Below are 19,779 nucleotides of genomic sequence, written 5' to 3' on the forward strand. Positions count from 1 at the left end.
GGGCTGGAGCTGGGGAGACGGGAACCCCACGGCATCATGAAAACCGAGTAACAGTCCTGTACTTGTACATGAAGCTCCCCAACTTGCAGAGCTCCGCTGTCACATCCACTATCTCATCTGAGCCTCAGCTGGGAGAGGAAGAATTAGCAGCCCCTCCTCCTCACCCCCAATTTGCAGGCAGAGAGAATGTTAGGCCCAGAGAGACAGAGTGACTCGCTCAGGCTCCAAGAGCAGGACTTGGAGGTAAGAGCTCCTCACGTCCCAACTCCAAGGGACTCACTGCTCAGAATCAGCCCAGGGGTTGAGAGGGGGCTCGGGAGAGTGGAAGACAGACAGACTTAGAGACAGGCAGAGTGAGGACAGACAGAGTTGAAGACAGATGGAGAAAGTGGTTGGCTGGGAGAGGCAGCCGCAGGGTTCCCAGCAGGGAAGGCGGAGGAAGCAACAGGTCCCCTCCTCCTCCAGGGTCCATGGCACTGGGGCAGGGCTCATGCAGAGGACGAGTGGAGCAGGAGCTGGCACTTACTTCGATGGTGCTGTCCAGCGATCCCACGCTGTTACGCCGCCCCCGCTTCCCTGCACCCACAAGCAAGGAGCCCAGCGTCAGAGCGGCAACCCCCCCTCCTCACCCTGCTGGGCTCCAGAGCTGGGCACCAAGCCTGGGCCCCTCCCGGGGACAGACACCCCTATTCCCTTTCCCCCATTGAAGAGGGGGTGGTGGGGAGGAGGAGAGGTGGAGAAGGAGGAGCAAAAGGAGGAAGAGATGGAGGAGGAGGAGAGGTGGTGCCGGAGAAATAGAAGAGGAAAGAGAGGAGGAGAGGTGGAGCAGCAGAAAGGGGCTAAGACTATGGCCCCACTTCACACTCCCTGGCCCAAACTCTGGGCTCCATCTGTTCTGACCTGGCTCCCAGGCCCCCTGCAGCACAGTGCCCAGGGCTCTGGATGAAGGCTGGGGGCATGCGTGTGTGCTGGGTCCAGGGAAGGCTGGCGGTCAGTAAAAGGAGGCTAAGAGGACACTGGGTCCCACGTCTCCCCAGCCAGGGCAGGGGCCCAGAAGACTTGCCTGCATCGGAGAGGTCTCGCAGGGAACTGCTGAGTGCGCCCCGTTTGAGCCCATCACCTGCCCCATACGTGTCCTCCAGGCTGCTGCGGGCCAACGTGCCATTCACTGAGTCCTTGGCTCCTCCGGTCTGTGAGGTGTTGGGCCGCATCATACCTTTCTGCTTTTCCAGCTCCGCTGGGTGGCAGTGGGGGAGACAGGGAGTGAAGGTCAGGAACGGGAGTGACAGGACACCTGACTGATACCAGCCCTCCATGGGCCTTCTCCCTTCTTGCCTACTCTGTCCCCAGGGCCCCTGCTTTACCCTGTGGACTGCCAGTATGTACCCCTAACCCTCGGCTACATTTCCTCAGCTTCTTGCAGTGCCCAGCCCCCATCTTGTACCTTCTCCTCTGTCCGGGTCTTCCCTTCCTCCCTCTCGGTGCTTGCTCCTCCTGCTCCTCTCCTTCCTCTCGCCCTTCTTGCTTCTCTCCTCCCCTGCCCACTCTCAATCTGGTCTCCCAAACCATCCCTTGCCCTTCGAAATGGAGCTTCGCAGTAACTGGTTCACAACAGAGACACAAAGGCCCTTCTAGCCTATGGCAAAGGGCAATCCTTCCGGAGTCCACTTAGTTCTCAGATACCTTGCTCCCGAGCAGAGGGCTCCTGGGAAAACAGGAGCAGGAAACAGACAGAAATCGTGTTTTCTATTACGTGCCAGCAGTATGCTGGGTACTATGCATCCTTGATCTCTCTCAATCCTCACAAGAGCTTGGAGGTAAGTATTATCATTCACATTTTTCAGAGGAAGAAACTGGGAATTTGAGAAGTGATAAAGCTTGCCCAGGGTCATACAGCTGGAAGCGGGGTAGCAGACATTCCGGAAGCAGGTCTGCCTCAGTCCAGAGCCTGTGCTCTCTGGCCTCCTTATACCCTACCTCACCCCCTGTGGAGGTCATGGAGACTTCTGTTGCACTCTCCTCATCCTGGTATGCTCACTCCTCTCTCTAAATGTCGCGAGGTCTCAAAGATCTGGTGAACTGAAATGTGTGACCCTGCCTTGCTGATTAGAGTAGACCCTGGAACTGTGAAGGCCTCCCTGAGGAGATGTCCACTGCCTCTGTCTCTCCGTCTCTGTCTCTCATTTGTCTCTGTCTCTGTCTTAGATGCTGTCTCTGTCTCTCTGTCTCTCTCTCTCTCTCTCTCTTCCTCCCTCCCTCCCTCCCTCCTGCTTCTTTCTCCTTAATACCATGTTACTTAACTGTGACTGCTTAGTCTGGAGAAGAAAAAACTTGGACAGCATTAGAAGGAATGAGATGTAATCACTATTTTCCATTATATGTGATCAAAATGACTTGGTATGGCCCCTGGGGGGCCAGGAGGATGGGTCACTGGGACTCAGCTGAGGAACTGGCATGTGGAGAGAGAGGAGAGGCTGGGAAGGAGAATAACATTTGCTGGACACCTAGGATGTTCAACACTAGTGTCCTATTAGCGTGGAGGATGCTTTGTTGGCCTTATCTCATTGAATCTCCACAACTCTGTAACGGAGATGTCATTATCCCAATTTCATGTAGGAAGAAATTGGGGCTCGGAGAGTCAGGCAACTTGCCCCAGTTTACCCATATAATAAGTAGCATACCTGGGATCTGAAACTAGAGTCCTACCTCCAATACCCTGATTCTTCTCCCTGCTGACTTTCATAAGAAGGAAGAGTTGGCTCATAATTAGGGCTTGGAATAATAATCAGAGGTTGAGAAGTAATGAGCCCTTTGTCACTGAAGGTATTCAAGCAGAGGCTGAAGGGTTCCTGAAATGGGGGTAGGAAGGTTGGACAAGCTAACCCTCAACTCTGAGATTCTCAGAGGACAGGATTCTTGGTGTTGGCCGGGCACCTTATCAGGAGGTGGAGAAGGAGACAGGGCAGGGCTACTCACACTCCACGCGGTATTTCTCCATCTCCTGCACCTCAGCGATAGACTCACGCAGGTCAGATGTGAAGCGCAGACGGTCCTGGAGGCTGGGGGCATTGAAGATGATGAGGACTTTTCGCTCCCCACCAGGTACCGCAGACAGCAACTTGATCCCAAACTGGTAATCTGTGGGGCAAGGGTAAGTAGGGTCCCTCTGTCAGGAGTGAAGCAAGGTGCCTCATATGCAAAATAATTTTTCTAATGTCTAACTCTGATTGAGCCTCTTTTCTGCTTGAGAATCTTAAGTGGCTCCCCTTCGTCCCCAAAGCCCCCAATGGCCTCCTGGAAGTCGCGGCCCTGTTACTCCATCTACTCTGGGATGAAAGGGCAAACTGAACTCTGGCTGCTCTCTAGAACCTCTTCCTTCACAACTCTGCTTCTACTCACATGGCTTCTGCTGCCCACAAGGCCACCCGACTCTGACTCAGGGCTTCAAAGCACAGCGTGATCACCACCTCTTCAGCCCACAAAAAATCATACACACTGTGGTTCTTTGCGAGACCATCAGCTCCCCAGGGAACAGACCCAGCCATACTCCAACTCAGCCTGCCCTACATCCCAGGACCAAGTAGGTGCGTTGGAGACCACAGCCCAGTTATAAAGAACTCCAAAAACTTGAGGTTGGTATAGATGAAAGATGAGCATGGGGGCCATGGCATAGACTCTCAGGATGATGGGATCTGAGAAGGGACTCACATGAATTCTGGAAGAGCTGCATGTGCATTTCCACGAGAGGAAAGGATTGACGGAAGCTGTACGTCACCAAGATCTTCTTCTTCTGGAAAATTTTGGTAACCTTGAGCAAGGGTGGGAAAAAGACAAGAGGCAGGGTTTGAGGTGGGGAATTTCTACATGACACCTATTTCTGGTCACCTCCCTCCCTCCCACTGCCACTAACAGACATATACACACAAACACACGTCCCCACGAGTTGGGGAGAACTGAAGTTTGAGGAGCAGAACAGGAGAGACGGGAAAAAATGCAAATTCCTGATGCAATGACGATGCACAAACAGGTGTTTACATTTTCATAGGAAGTAACTGAATGCTGCTCCCTCCGGGAAGCATGTCCTAACACCCCACACAGACACCCCGACACCAGAGTGCTGGTTCAGTGCCTTTCACCAACAGGCTTGAGGACAGCTCTCCAAGTGTATGATCGCCCCTTGCTGGACCAGGAGCACCAACGTCTGGAGTCTGGTTTTCATGTATCTTGCCCACCCCTGCAGGCCCCAGCACACAATGGTAATCTCCGCTGAACCAATGTTACAGTTAAGAAGTCTTCCTCTCAACAACCCAAGGTCTTTATCAAGTACTTGGGCACTCTGGATTCAACTCACATAAGTTGTGAACACCTCAAACAGTCTGTAAGTAGAGCAGTCTGCAATTTGCATCTAAAAGCAAGTTATTCGATTTCAGAATGGTTACAGTGCAGCTAGGCAAAACATTTTTTTTGTCCTTCAGACTGTGAGCTCTCTAAGAACAAGGACTGAATCTCAGTCAACTCTTGAACTCAGTGCCTAGCATGGGGCTGGACACACAGCTGTCAGTGAGTGACAGATATTGAAACATTTACTCAACACCTGCGTGAGCCAAACATTCCTCTTGGATAGGCTATTCCACATTTGACCTCTTATTTCAACTTCAGAACAACCCTATAAGATAGGGAGTAATCCCATTTCACAGAGGAGAAAATTAAGGATCACAGGGAGCACTGGAGGGGTTTGTTTCATCTAAAGTAGCGATTCTCAACCGGGAGTGACTTTGCCCCCCAGGGGCTATTTAGCAATGTCTGGAGACATTTTTGGTTGAGGGAGTGCTACAATCATCTAGTAGGTAGAGATCAGACTGTGCTGAATAGTCTCCACTACAAAGAATTATCCAGTCCCAAATGTCAATAGTGGCGAGGTTGACAGACCCTGCTCTAAAGGAGAGAAGATCAAGGGAGCACAATGCACCGTCCTCAAATTCCTGAGCAGAGGGAAAAAAACTTGTTCTCTGTGATCCCAAGGGTTGAGTGACAATCACTGGAGGAAACCCATTGAGATATAGATTCTAGCAGTCAGAGCCCTCTGACAGGAAAACTGGCTGCCTTGGAGGAAAGAAGCCTTCTGTCCTCGCAATCATGCAGGCAGGGGGCCAAGCCGGTTCTTGCCCTGGATAAGAGATTGAACAGGAGACCCTGAAATTTCCTTCCTACCTGCAAAGTCATAAGAGTTCCAGCTCTGAAGGACTCATGGGCACACTGGTGATGAGCTCAGTTTTAAGAATCGCTTCAAGCATGCTGACCACCCAAAGGTTTCAGACTGACTCTGGGGTCACAGGTTCACCTCACTCCACCCAACCCTCTGGGCTATTAAGGTAGACAGGGACATTTCCTACCACTTCCTAGGTTGTAAGTCTATCATCTTCTCTGGTCCTCACATTTTCTATCTCTGTGTAGTGTGGCTGTCACTACCTCCAAATGGATCCAGGAGGTAAACGAGTGGCAGGGGTGGCCTACGCCTTGTATAAGACTGCACAGATCACATGGCAGAGCACCTCACCTACCATGCCTCCACTACCGATGTTTACAACGGTTCACACCAGACCCACAGGCACAGCTTACTACCTCCCCTCCATCTCCTCCCCTCCAATGCACGTACCACAAGGAGGTCATTGAAGAGGAAGACCTCACGCTGATGCAACCCTAGCCTCTGGGGGCGGTTTGGATCTGGCACCTCATAGAGCTGGCAGCAGCAAACCAGTCGACGATGAGGAAGAGACAGGACCTAGATAGGCATGAAGAAATAGGTGTCAGGAAGGCCAGCATGGCCGCTTCAGGCACCTTAACATCAACCGAAAGAGGACATTTATCTCTGATACATGTCACTGTCACTCAGACACAAGGAGCCTAAGAAACTAAGGCTTGGGCTTTTCTGCTGCCTTGCCTTTCTCCCAGTAGCTCTCTCTGTCTGGAATGCCCTTCTTGCCCAGCTTCATATGGCCATATTCCACCCTTCCTCCGAACCCCAGTTCCCGTGTCATCTCTTCCAAGAAGCCGTTTCTAATCTCTTTGGGTGTAAATGACCTCTCCCTCCTTTGTGCTCCCCTAAACTAACTGTAAGGCAGAATTATGGTGTCTTTGTCTGACACTCCCCTGGTCTGTGAGTGCCCCTAAGGGCAGAGACTATGTCTGATTCGTACCTGCATCCCTGGTGTCCAGTGAAATTCTGGGCTCAGTGGAAAGGCATCTGTCAATGTTTACTGACGGGAAGACCAGAGTGTGTTCTTGACTTTGGTTTGATAACTAACTAGTAACCTGGCTCCTTGCTTGGATGGACAGGCAAAATCAAAGGTGGAAAAGATGCTAATATTTATATAGCACCCACTGTGTGCCTCGAAGTGTGCTAGATGTCTTCCCATAGAGCATCTCACTCAGCCTACACAATAACCCCCTGAGGAATGCATTATCACCCACTCCATTTGGCAAGTGAGGGGGCCCTGGGGCTCAGAGAGAGGCACTGACTTACAACTTGGTGGCAGAGGCAGACCCAAACCCTGTCCAATCTGAAGCCTCCCAAGTCACTTACCGGCTTCTTGCCCACAATCATGCGCTCCACAGCCTGCACCTGGGACACATGGTCATCATTGGTCCGCAGTTCGCGCCCCTGGATACGCTGGTAGATGCCCACCAGGAGATCTCGAGGGATGTCTTCACCGTTGTCCACCCCTGGGTGGGGGGAGTAACACAGGGATATATCCCATAAATGTGGAGAGTGGGTGGCAAGGGTTCTCTACAATACCCCATACCCAGGCGTGGGCCATAACAATGGCCAGGACTAGAAGGAGTGGGCAGCCTTGGTCACGATCGGGCCAGGACAAGGTGCCCTTCAACCAGATAGCCAGGTGCTTTCCTCCCCAGCATGGAGATTTTGTCTAAATAACTCAGAGCACACTGTGATTAAACCAATGAGATACTTTCGTTTGCCTTTCTAACTAGCAAAAATAGTTAAATGATAATATCTGGTGTTAGTAAGAGTGCAGGGAAGCGGGCATGTGTATTAACAACTATATCGGAAGGGAATTTGAAAAGAGCCTAAATATTCAGTGATTCTTCTTCTAGGAATCTGCCCTAAGGAATTACTCAGAAATATGTGCAAAGACATGTGTACAAGTGCTACTTAGGGGAAATTTTTGAAACAACCTAAGTTCTAACAACAGAAGAACAGTTAAGCTGAATATCTGTTTAATAAAATAATTTACAGCTATTAAAAACCCGACATTTACAAAGAGCATGAGAAAATTCCCGTCGCAAGTTAAAAGAGTGGAATAATAAATTGCATGCATGGTATTTATTTTATAAAAAGTTACACGAGCATAGGAAAAAAGACTAAAATACCCCCAACATATCATCCATGGTGGCTTCTATGAAGTAGAATTTTGGGTTATTTTCTAATTTTCTATATTTCCCAAAGTTCTGGAATGAGCACTTACTCGTTTCATTTGTTTAATAATTGGAGGAGGAAAGGTACATATACACGCACATATACATACATACAGAGAGAGAGGAAGAGAGAAGGAGGGAGGGAGAGAGAGCGGAGAAGGGAGAGGAAGAGGAGAGAGAAGAGAGGAGAGGAGAGAGAGAAAGGGAATGAATGAAATAAATGAATGAACGAATGACTAATGGCAGGATTCTGGGAGACAGTTCCAGATGGCCTCTGATCTGCCTAACTCCCTCCTCCTGTCTACCATCCTTTTCCACTCCTGATTGTCTGCTAAGTGAAGCCCACTCACTCTTGTCTGTAAACCTTCTGCTGGAGAAAATGTTTTCTTCTTTTGAAATACCGCACCTCCTCCTTGGACAGGTGCTAAAAGAACATCTTTTATCTCACTGCCTTTTGACCTCAGCTGCCCTACCTCTCAGCTGCCAGAGAGTTTAAGCACATCAACTGTGCAAACCCTACTGGTCAGCAAATTTGCCTTGTCTGTTTGTTTTTCCACAATTCTATTTCCCTCTTTCGCTTCTGTTTCAATAATCCCAACATCTGTGCCATTTTTAGCAGGCTGCTCTTTGGTGAGAGGTACAGCCTGACATCAATACAATAAACCAAGAAGAAAGGTCAAGGTGACACCTTCAATCTGGCACTCAAGGCCCTCGTATATTGTTTCCAACTGACCTTCCCAACTAGATCGTCCAAGCCATCTTGATCGTTCTCCTCCAGACAACTGTACATTTTCCTACTTCTGTGCCTTTGTTATTCTTCCCGCTAGGTAAGCCCTCCTCTATCGCCATTCTGCCACATCATCTGTGCCTTCAAGGCCCACCTTAAAATGAAAATACTGCTTCCTCCAAGAAGCGTGTTGGGGTGGGCTCTCCTTCCTCTGAACTCTGACTGCACTTTTGGCCTGCCTGACACCATGGTCTGACATCACGGTTTGCTTTCTGTCTTGTGTTGGGTCTCAGGTACTATAAGTCAGTCTCTCCCACAAACAGGGAGCTAGCTCTCTTGGTACAGGGACTATGGCAAGGGTCTCTCCACTGTCCTTAGAGCCCATCATAGTGTCTGGCACACATGAGGCATCGGTTAGTATTTACTGGCTGGCTGGGTGTTGAAAAAACTGAATGAAAAAATGAGCAAAAAGATGAATACACAAAGTGAGAAAACGGTACTAAAATAATTCAGTTTTTATGGCATAAATAAAGAAGAGAGAAAAGGAGGGAGTGACGGAGTGAATGGACATGTGAATGTGTGAAATAGTGTAAGCTCTGTAAGAGTCAGGGCTTTTATCTCTCTTGTTCATGACCTGCTCAGTCAATATTCAGTGCCGGAGCAAGTAGATGGACAAACAACTGAGTGATTAATAAGCGAATGCCCTGAAAACATCCAGCCTAGGCAGAAAGTGAGAGCATCACAGGTTAATTTCCGGGGAGCAGAGGTGATCTCCTCGTCCTTCCCCAGCCCACCCTTACCCTGCCCACTTTCCCTTCCCAGGTGAAGGACAGAAAAAGCTGATAGGGAGGTCTGGGGTCACCTCTCAGGTTCTTGATGAAGTCATCTAGTTTCATCTTGCGTTCGGCCTTGACGCTGGGACTGTACATGTCAGTATTGAGGAGGATGATGGCAAAAGCAAGGATGAAGATGGTGTCCGGGTTCCGGAACTGGCGCACGAGGGCTGGGTTACACACACAGTACCGCTGGCTGCAGGGCAGGAGGCGTCAGGGCCAGGGTCAGGCACCAGCAATCTCCACCTGCCCACCAACCTCCCAGTCTGGCACCACCAACCCTTTCCTTCGAGAAGTACTCCCAAGCCCTTTGGGTCTGTCATCCTCCTTCAGTTTCCCTAAGACTAGCATGTAAAAATCACAATCACTACCTTTTACTGAGCTCTGCCGGGGGATTTATGTATATCGTCTCATGTTATACTATCACATTCCTTCAAGGTAGCTATTAGCCCCATTTTACAGATGAAGTGACTGGGAGTCCAAGTGGCAAGGTAACTCGCCCAAGATAATAGAGCTGGTAAATGGGGAAGCCAGGATGAAAATCTAGATCTTTCTGACTGCAAAGCAACTTCTTCTCCCAATGTGCGGAAAAAGTTCTCAGCAACTTTTCTGTTCCTCCTCTAAATACCTTCAAAGTGGTGGGGCCAGAATTTATACCCAGGTCTGCCTGATCCCCACAGCATTCATAGTAGAAGATAAGAATTAAGGGCATGAGTCATGGAGTCAGACACGCTTGAGTTCAAATCCTGGTTCTACTGCTTACTGACTGTATGGCTCTGGGAAAGTTACTTAACCTCTCCAAATTTCTGATTTCTCATCTACAAAATGGGAATAATAGCAGCAGCGCCTCCCTCATAGGGTTGTTGTGAGTACTTGGCGAAATGATCACATAAAGTGCCCAGCTCAGCACCTGATACCTGGTAAGTGCTCGACAAACATTAGCTATTGTTGCTGATGTTGTCATCACTTATTGGAGGCCCATGACCTAGGTGCCGAGCTAGATACTTTATCACATTACCTGTGATCTTCACAACTTAACTGCCATGCAAGCTAAGATTTATAATTGCCGTTTTCTGATGAGGAAAGTCTGAGGCTCAGAGAGGTGATCTGCAGACACATGCTGCCCGCCCCACCAACATAGGGAAGGACAGCTTCAGTAGTGGGAAGTAGGCACACCTGAAGGCTTCGATGAGTCGCTCCACTTTCTGTGCCTCACCCTGAACCCGGATATGGGACTGGAACTTCCGGAGTGCATCATCCAAATCCATGGAGGAGAAGTCCATCTCATCTACCACACAGCTGAGCGGCAAAGAAGGGGGCGTGACACTCTCAATTCCTCTACAGAAAACTTCTGACCCACCCTGACCTGCTCAAATGGACAAATACCCCCACTGATAGACTTCCACAAAATCTGGACCCGTGGCCCGAGTAAGTACATGTGAGGACGGAACATCTGAAATTGAATCCATCCCAGAAAATCAAGGTCAGACACATGATTACTAAGAGCCTTTTCCATTGACCTGCTCATTTCAGAGATGAGAAAACTGAGGCCCAAAGCAGACCATAGGCTAAGCATGCCTTGCCTGGTGCCACCCAGAAGACTTTAGAAATAGGGCTAAATCAGACCTCTTCGGGGCAGAAGGGTATGGGAGCTAAAGGGTTATTTACTCTGTTTTACAAGTTTATCTGAGTAGAAAGGATAGGCTTCCCCACTCCTCCCTTTTGCCCTCCTTTTCCAGGAATCCCTGGCCCAGCCTGCCCCATCCTGGGGTCCTCACTCCAACACATCTCTGTTGAACTGCTTCTGCCGGTTCCCTAGGAATTCCCCTATCATTTGCCGGCTCAGGCCTTTCCGTTCCAGGATGAAGTGAGCCACTCCCACCGGTGTGTCTGACAGGAAGCCCCGCTCAATCAGATACTGGATACCCTTCTCTGGCTTCCTGCAGAAAAAGAAGAGGTGGATGAGATGACTGTCCTCCTGGAACTCTGCCCTCTGTCCCATTTCTTGAACTAATTTTGTGCTCAACCATGGCCTCAGAGAACCAAGGAAATCGACTATATAATTTGGTTCAATCCTTTCGTGGTACAGGTAAGAAAACTGAGGTCCAAGGAGAGAAAGCCACTTTGCCATTTCACAGAGCTTCAAAATTTCAAGGTATCCTCAACACAACACAACTTCCTCCTTCACTGGAGCCACTCTACAACTGAAAGAAATTAAGATCTAGTGAGATCTTAATTCGCCAGGAGCTTTGATATTCCCAGCAGGCACTGAGGAATCCTGGGAGAGGGCCTGAGCTCTAGGCTAAGCCCTCCTCTCCAAGTCCCAGACCCTCCAAGTAGGAAAGAGGTGAAGAGAGGTTACTTTGCTCCTTATCCCACATCCCACCCACATCTCCCACCTACCCAAACAGGTATCACCCAGCTTCTGAGTGTTTCCATAGACAAGGTGCTCCCCACCTTCCACTAGGCCAAATCTGGGTCTGAGCTGTCCCCTATCAGAAGCCCAGAGCCTTAGGACCCCATGAGACTAGAATTTGTAAGAAACTTCGGTGCAACGGGAGTCTCAGACCCATCACTTACCATGCATGACATGGGACAATTCCTTTTACTTCTCCAAGCCTCAGTTCCTTCTCTATAAAATAGGATGCTACTACCCGCCTTGCTGAGTTTTTCTGAGAACTAAATATAGGTGGCAGTATCTAAGAGGCTACAGATGTGATTAGAAAATTCTAACTATTTTCTAATCACATGTCATATTCCCACCGCATTCCTAAGCACCCGATATAAGACCAGCCACCTAGAAAGAGCTCAGTCCTGGTCACTGACTAGTCTAGCACTCCACCCTGCCCCACAACACATCAAATATACACACCTTGCTGGTTGATAGATGGAAACTGACACCCAAAGGAGAAACCCACCTTGCCCAGGGCTACACAGTGAGTCTTGCAGAAGTCAGGCTAGGAGTCCAGGTCTCCTGTTCCTCAGAGCAGGGCTCTTTATAAACTACATCAGCTCCCCATCAAATATGGGAAGTGGGGGACCCAGGTTCAGAATCCAGCCTACAGACAGCAAACTGGGGCCCAGAGAGAGCATCTCACCCAAGATCACACAGCCAGCCAGAGGCAGTATGAGGACTAGCAGTGCCTCTAATAGGTTTGTTGGGGGAGCTTTCGACTCTGCCATCCTGTTGCCAACCTTCTTCCCTAAATAGCTGCGGAGAAACACCATCCACAAAATAAGAGGATGGCAGTAGCAGATCACTGCTTGAAGTTTGGCCCCAGGGGTCAAAGTACCTGGTAGAAGGGTAGGAAGGGGCAAGGGGGCAGGAATGGGGAGCACGTACTTATTGAAGAGGTTGAGGCCGATTCTGTAATGGCGCCTCTGCACCACATCATTGTTGAAGGCTGGTGAGTCCCAGCTGTGCCTCGTCTCCCGCTGGTAAGTCTGCTTGCACAGGCCAGTGGCTGGAGGCTCCCTCAAGCTGTCCCGTGAAGAAGAGCCAGAGCTGCAGTTGATGGTCTCATTGGAATTGCTGGAGCTCTCAAGGCTCTCATTATCTCCACCATCAGAGTTCTCGCCTGCTGCCTCACACTTCCCCAACCTCCGACCCCCAGCCACACCACTGGGCCCAGTACCACTGTTGGGGGCTGGTGGCAGGGGCCCTGGTGGGGCTGGGGCTGGGCCCTCTGGGGCTGGGTAGTGGCGGTGTGGGATCGGAGCCCTGCCTGGTGGCCCCTTGTGCTTCAGGGTCCCATGGGGGCTACAACCATCGGCCTCATACACCAGCTGGCGGTGGACAGAGCCGCGATCTGAGCGGTCGCTCAGGTCCACGGAGCTGTCACTAGGAGGCTCGATGGTAAGCAGGGGAAGGTGGGCAGCTCGCAGCCGGAAATCTCGACACTCCAAGCACCCAGGCCCCCTTCGAGTGCCTTCCTCCCGGCTACCATCTTCCCGGGTCCCTGGTGGCACTGGTGGAGGAACTGGTGGGAGAGGGGCTGGTGCCCAGAACTCGGACCGGCCCTGGGGTGGGGGCTCTGTACTGGGCAGTCGTTCAGGGGATGGTGGGGGAACTGGGTCATCCAAGTAGAGGGGAAGATCACTGAAGGATGTGGCTGAGCTGTCCTCTTGTTGTTCCTTTGACTCTCGCTTCTCCAGTTGGGCTGACCCTGGCTCCTCGGACATGGGCCCCGATGGGTGGCAATTCAGGGCCTCGTCGATGGATTCAGCCAGAGACTTTACCTGTGTGTTGGGGGTGGGGAGCAGGAAGGGGAGGAAGGAAAGGGAGAGAAAGGAAGGGAAGATGAAGGGAAGGGTGGTGGGATGGTAGAAGGTAAAATGAGGGAAGAAGGGAAGAAAATAGGGGAAAACTTCCTGGTGGGTCAACCAAGAAAAGGCCCCTCCCCCAACTCCACGGGTTCTCTGCAGTGTATAAAATAACTCCTAGGGAGCCATTGTGAGCTCACAGGAGCTGGGAGTAATGCCCATAAGTTCCCTTCCCAGATATCCCAGTAGCTCCCTAGTGTTCACATAGACCCAAGCCAAATGCCACCTCCTCCCTGATTCAATTTACATTCCTGCCTCTGCCATTCCCTGGGTGAACCAAAATCCCAGCTTCCTCTGGGCTCTCAGAGCCCTCTGTCTGGTTCTTTCTTAGGAAACCCATATGATTTAGCCTTGAGAATCTGGACCATGGCTGGTAGCTCTGCCTCTTCATAGTATCTAGCCTCTAAACTGGTCCACGATGATCTTTGCCTCCTGGTATTAACACCCTCGTGTATCACATTGTCCCAGGGTTGGTCTGTGGGACTGACAGCATATGGCAGAAGTGACGGAATGTCACTTTCAAGATCGGGTTATGAAAGACTGAAGCTTCTGTCTTGAGCACTCTCGCTTGCTTATGCTTTCTCTCTCTGACAGTGCTCTAGGGGAAGCCACGCCATGAGTAGTCCTATGGAGAAACCTATGTGGTGAGAACCTGAATCCTCCTGCCACCAGCCAAGTGAGTGAGCTTGGAAGCAGACCCATCTACAGAGATTGTGGTCCCACCCTACAGCTTGATTGCAGCCTCATGAGAGACCCAGAACCAGAAGCCAAGCCACTCCCAGATCCCTGGCCCTCAGAAAGTGTATGAGATAATAAATGTCTGCTGTTTAAACTCAATCTTTAAATTCAGTTTTAAGCTACTAAATTTGGGGGCGATTTGTTACACAGCAGTAGATAACTAACACACTTCCCATCAGACTTGGATAGCACTGAGAACAGGGCCCAGACCTGGTTACTTGATCTCTCCATTAGACTGTGAGCCCCTTTCCCCCACTCCCCCTTGAGGAAGTTTCTCTCTATCTCAGATCAACATATTGACACAGAAAAGAGATTCAATTAAGTGTTTGTTGTATGAATGAATAGGGGATTGATTTAGATTTTCCTTTAATACTTGCTTTCTTCCCTTTACTCCCCACCCCACACACCCCTTCACTAGCTCCAGGGAGGCATGCCCAGGCTGATGGTAGGGTCAGATCACAGAGGTTAGAGCAGAGTGATTTCTTCTCTTTTAAAACTTCATTCATTCATTCATTCATTCAACAATTTCAAGCAAATACCTCCCCCATTTTAGGAAAGAAACTAACATGCACTTAGCAGATACCATACTAGGGGGTTTTGTACATATTAGCTGAACTGAATCTTCAAAGCAATTCTAAAAACAAGATCTTATCTCCACTTCATTGATCATGTTTCAGCAAGATTAAACAGTTTGTCCGAGGTCACACAGCTGGGAACCGGCAGAGCTGGGATTTACACAGAGCAGCTGTGTAGACACACCCAAGCCTAGAATGATTTCCCACCACCATCAGTGCCTGCTGCATTCCTACCCTTCCATGCTTTTGCTGATGCAATGCCTATGCAAACAACACCCTGCCAACTTATCTCTAACCTGGGAAATCTTATCTGTCTGGTAAGGCCCAGCTCCAATGCTGTTTTCTCAAAGACGCCTTTTCTGGTCCTCCCAGAAGAAAGTTTCTTCTTCTTTTGGGTTCCCACAGGATTATATGTGATCCTTTCTCATGGCTCTGAGCACACTCTATTTCATGACAGTCATGTGCACATATATCAGCCATTAGATCCTTGAGAACCATTGGCTTGGGAGACCCTTGAGAACAAGGACCTTCATGGTTCATCTGTCTCCCCCACAGTGCCCAGGCCAGAGCCTTGTCCATGGGAATGTGGTATAAGCGAAAGGGCATGCGTGGGCTTTGGAAGCAGACAGAGCTGAGTTCCAATCTAGTTTAGAAAAGTCACTTCACCTGTCAGGGCCTCAGAGCTTCAGTCTCTTCCTCTGTAAAATCGGGGTAACCCGTCTCCATCTTACAGGTCATTATGAGGCACACACAGCACAGAGTAGGTGCTCATCACCTATTAGTTAGGCCTTAATTTGATAGTGGATCAAGTTCCAAAGAAGGAGAACTTTAATCTTCTCATGTGTTCTATACACCCAGATTTTTAACTTGCTTGTTTTAACCATATACGTTTTTGTCTTGCCAATTCACAGTCCCTACTCACGGTAGCTAGTCATCGTTCTTAAATGTTTGTCAGGCAACGTCTTTCAGTTTGAAGTATAGGTAAAAGAGTCATAGGAGTAGTCAGAGTATGGGGATAGGGAGGAAAGGCCCTTTTCAGGGATGCTGACCTGTTTGGAGAAGGAATCCTCGAGCTCTGTGATGTCATTAGAAAACTCTCCGGATGTGGTGACAGAGCTTCCCCCACCATCGATGCCCCCTCCACAGGAGCCTCCATATGGGAGCCCCCGTTCAAGCCGGTGGCTCCGGGCACCAGCCATGGCACCCTCGTCCAGCGAGGCAGGCTTGCCCTCGAAGTACGCGGGGTTCTGTGCCTTCTCATACTCCTCAAAGGAGAACTGCATCCGCATGTTGGAAAGGATGATGCGCCGGGACATGCGGCTCTCTGAAGCTGAGCTGCGGAGCCGCTCAAAGTTCTTGTTCATGCGGTACTGGCGGAAGGCCGTCTGGATGGTCCTGGCAGCTCTGCGGCTCAGGAAGGAGCCCCCATATTTCCTCTCTAGCATTTCCACCTAGCAGGGGAGGGTCGAGGGAAACAAGGTCAGAATCTTACTGCAGCTTCGTCTCCCTGGGGCTCAACCATACTGTCACCGAGTCACAGCTAGCTGCTTACAACAGCCTTAATGTGCCAAGCTGTGCTCTCGGTGCTGTCTTCTCACTCTAATCTCAAATAGCACCTGTCACACAGGACTGCATTGTGGTTTTCTTTTTTGATTTGTAAGAAGTAGATTTTCAGTATTCTAAAAAAGTTAGAAAAAACAGGCCAGAAAAGGAAGGAAGGAAGGAAGAGAGGGAGGAGGAGGGAGGAAGGAGGGAGGAGAGAGGGAGGAAGGAAGGAAAGAAGGAAGGAAAAGAAACTGGAGAGAGCAAGAAGAGGAGAGGAAGAAAAGAGAGAGAGAGGGAGAACTGGAGGAGAGAGAGAAAAGGGGAAGGGAGGGAGGGAGGGAGGGAGGGGAGGGAGGGAGGAGGGAGGGAGGGAGGAAGGAAGGAAGGAAGGAAGGAAGGAAGAAGGAAGGAAGGGAAGGAAGGAAGGAAGGAAGGAAGGAAGGAAAGAAGATTGGACCCTAAAGTCCCAATACCAAGACATAGCCACAATTAACATTTTGGTATATGTCCTTCTAGGTTTTTTTCTATACATAGTATTTTGTGTCCCCTACTTAGCTGAACGATATCTTGCGTAATACATTGTAGCACAGTCTTCTGAAATTGTCAACCTATGTGCAAGCTTCTCCCACTAGACAAAGATTTTTGAGAACTGGGTCCAGGTCTCATTCATCTTTACATCTCCGGTGCCCAGCATGGAACTTAATCAGTGTTTGCTGAAGGAATTGAAAGTTGGTGGATAGGTGGTGAGTGAGTCCCCAAAAGGGTGAAGGGTCCTGGAGCTAGTCTCCTCCCATTCCAGTCTTACTACCCCTCTCTGGATACCACCCTCAAGTGCCATATCCCAATTTCTCCCTTGGTTCTATCTCAACTCCATTCCCACTCCCATTCCCAGCCAGAGTCATCTCCTCTGCACCTTCTTGTCCTGCAGGTCCGTGGAGAGTTCATAGCTGTCCGATAGGGCCTTGGAGCGCTTTATCTCCTCCTCCTCCTGCTTCCTCAGGGCGACACTGGCTGGCTGGAGGCGAGCCCGCTGAGCCCAGGGAAGGCCCACCCCAGCAGGCGGGCCCCCCATGTGGCTGCTGGTAGGGGGCAGCTGGCTCAGCCGGTAGGGGGGTTGGCTCCCAGGACTATCAACCGCTGTGCTCAGGTCACTGCCTGGGGCATCACCCTCCACACTGTGGGGATGAGATAAGATGAGCCAGGATGTAGGAACAAAGGACGGACCTGCTGGGCCAGATTGAGAGTGGGTGGACCAGATTCCTTCCCACAACATCATTCCCCCCAGCTTATTCACAGATACAGGTACCCCAATACTTAAAGGCCAAAGTGAGCTATAACCCCAAGTTGTCCCCCTCACGTTCTCACGCATCCCTTCCTTTTAGCCCTTGCCTTCACAGCTCTATCCCTTATTCCTTCAGCCCCATCTCAAGCAGCCCCATCCCTCACCGTTTTTTATTAGATTTTATCCTTTGTTCGATTCCTGATTTCTGCTTAATAAAGTGATTTTTATTCTGAGTCCCTTTAGTCTCGATTCCACCTTTACTGATTGAGCCCTGATGGCATTGCCCTCATAGTTTTATTCTTCCTAGATTTGCTCATGGTTCTGACCCTTTGCCAATAGTTCTTTGTCTCAACAGCTCCATTCTCAGTCTCTTTGATGGACTAGTTCCCTTATAGCTCTTAGCCTCCTCCTCTCCAGACTTTCCCTTGCTAGATCCATTTGAGGGAGTTTGTCCTCTACATCTCACAGAGCAGGAGCCTCTGTTTGATCTCTAGTGACCATCTCTAGATCAGTCTTGTCTCAGGGTCTAAGTCCACCCCCGCATCCTTGGCATCCAGGCTCTCCCCTCCCTGCCCAGCCCTGCCCCCTGCAGCCCTGCCCCTGCCCTCAGCTGCCTGGACTTGGGCCTGGCCAGTTCCCAGGGTTCCCTGACAGCTAAGTCACAGGGCTCAGCAACAGTGGGAGTGGCCTCTCATCCAGCATCCTCACAGGTAAAGAGCTGCCCTGCGGGGCAGCTTCCTTTTTCTCCTCATGGCTTCCTCTGCTCAGCTGGGGGGGAGGAGGGCAGGGGTCTTGAGGTTGAAGAGTGGCAGGAGCTGGGCACTGGGCCTTGCCGCCCTGGTTACTCAGAGCTGTTGTTCTTCCAGACCTGCTCCCATGGTGCCATGGCAACCAGGCTGCCAGGGAACCCAGGTGGCGACAGAGCCCAGATGCCGACGCCCTGAGCCAAGAGGGCATGGTGAGGAGCTACGGAAGCAGGAGAACAGAAGAGAGAGTCGGGAGGGGAGGGACAGGCAGGTGAGGCCTGGAGAGGGTTGCGGGGTAGGAGGAATGAGTGTAGATGGGGCCCAGATAATGAATGGTCTAGGGGACTCTTGGCTGGTTAAAGGGTTAAGCAGCCACTCCCTAGCACCTACTTGGCAAAGGCCAGGGTGCAGGGCAGAGTAGAGCTGAGATGGGTGTGAGGGGACTCCCTATCAGCGCAGGAGCTTGAGCTGCAACAGGCCTGCCAGCCTTACAGAAGAGCATTTCGGGCTGAGTGCTGGGCATGGTGGCAAAGCTGTACCCAGGAGGCTGGGTCCTGGGCTGCAGGGTTGGAGCTAGGCTCCGCCATGGTGGGAGCTCCCGTCCACTGTTCATCTTCCACACTCTCAAGCCTTAGTCTGCAACAATGTCAGGAGCCAGGCAAAAACAGACTGGGGGCTGCCCTCTATCCCAAATTCTCTCTTCTCCTGGGCCTCAGGGACCCCCTCCAGGAGTCAGACCCAGTTCAGCTTCCCCCTGCCCCCACTCCAGGCATCTAAGCTGCTCCTCTCTTGAGAGGACTGCAGAATCCTGCCCACCACCTCTCAAATCTCTACCCTTCCAGGACACTTTTCCAGCTCAATTTTGATCAACTGCTTTCTTTGTTCATGAATCATCCATAGCTCCCACTGCCCATAAGAGATAGCCCAAGTTCCTTATTGTGGCATTTGAGGCATCTCCAAGGTAACGATAGCTAATGCTTGAAGAACACTTAACATGGTCAGGCACTGTTCTTACCACTTCGCATTTAATAACTTGTTGATTCTTTAAAAGAAGCCTATGAGGCATGTATTGTTATTTATCTTCCCTTACACATAATCTGAGGCCCAGAGAGGTTAAGTAACATATTTATGATCACACACGGCTATTAATGGTAGAGCCAGGATCAAAATTCAGACAGTCTGACTCCACAGCTCATGCTCTTAAACATTAAGCCATGCTGCAGGGGTGGCTGCCAATCCCCCACCCCATCCGCCATTCCCTCCACCCTGGCCTGGTCCTGTTTCTCCCCAATACTCCTCTGCTTTCCACCTCCAAAGCTGCTCATACAGTACCTTCCATCTGGAATATAGTCCCTATCATCTCTACCATCTGCAATCTGAGAAATCCCCCCACACTCTAGTTCCATCAAGATTCAGGTCATATGCCACCGCTAAAAGCCTTCCTGAAGCCCATTTCTGGCCAGAAATGATGGCTGATCCTGTTTAGAGCTCCCACACACAGCACATGTCTGTCCTTTTTATGGAACAGGTTTGCTTTGGCAAAGTGTGACAGCTATTTGCGTTCATGACTCCC

The 19,779-nt window shown here is 50.4% G+C and overlaps 1 protein-coding gene across 7 annotated transcripts in view; it reads right to left on the minus strand.

Moving 5' to 3' along the window:
* Positions 1 to 653: 653 nt before the first annotated feature.
* IQSEC2 (IQ motif and Sec7 domain ArfGEF 2) overlaps positions 654 to 19,779 on the minus strand; it is a 76,981-nt gene continuing 57,855 nt past the window's right edge. The window contains exons 1-11 of one of the 7 annotated variants that reach the window (XM_039851381.1): positions 17,092 to 17,466; positions 15,683 to 16,084; positions 12,341 to 13,236; positions 10,776 to 10,937; positions 10,174 to 10,296; positions 9,027 to 9,193; positions 6,584 to 6,723; positions 5,657 to 5,782; positions 3,709 to 3,808; positions 2,977 to 3,138; positions 751 to 1,237 (exon numbers count right to left, since the gene is read on the minus strand). In XM_039851381.1, the coding sequence (XP_039707315.1) occupies positions 846 to 1,237; positions 2,977 to 3,138; positions 3,709 to 3,808; positions 5,657 to 5,782; positions 6,584 to 6,723; positions 9,027 to 9,193; positions 10,174 to 10,296; positions 10,776 to 10,937; positions 12,341 to 13,236; positions 15,683 to 16,084; positions 17,092 to 17,454 (3,033 nt within the window). In that variant the 5' untranslated portion in view covers positions 17,455 to 17,466 and the 3' untranslated portion in view covers positions 751 to 845. Of the gene's footprint in view, positions 1,238 to 2,976; positions 3,139 to 3,708; positions 3,809 to 5,656; positions 5,783 to 6,583; positions 6,724 to 9,026; positions 9,194 to 10,173; positions 10,297 to 10,775; positions 10,938 to 12,340; positions 13,237 to 15,682; positions 16,085 to 17,091; positions 17,467 to 19,779 lie in introns of those variants that run through there. The other 6 variants (XM_039851384.1, XM_039851379.1, XM_039851385.1 and 3 more) reach the window with 6 other exon arrangements.

This window comes from Pteropus medius, unplaced genomic scaffold (genome assembly GCF_902729225.1).
Source record: "Pteropus medius unplaced genomic scaffold, Ma_sr-lr_union100, whole genome shotgun sequence".
NCBI lineage: Eukaryota > Metazoa > Chordata > Mammalia > Chiroptera > Pteropodidae > Pteropus > Pteropus medius.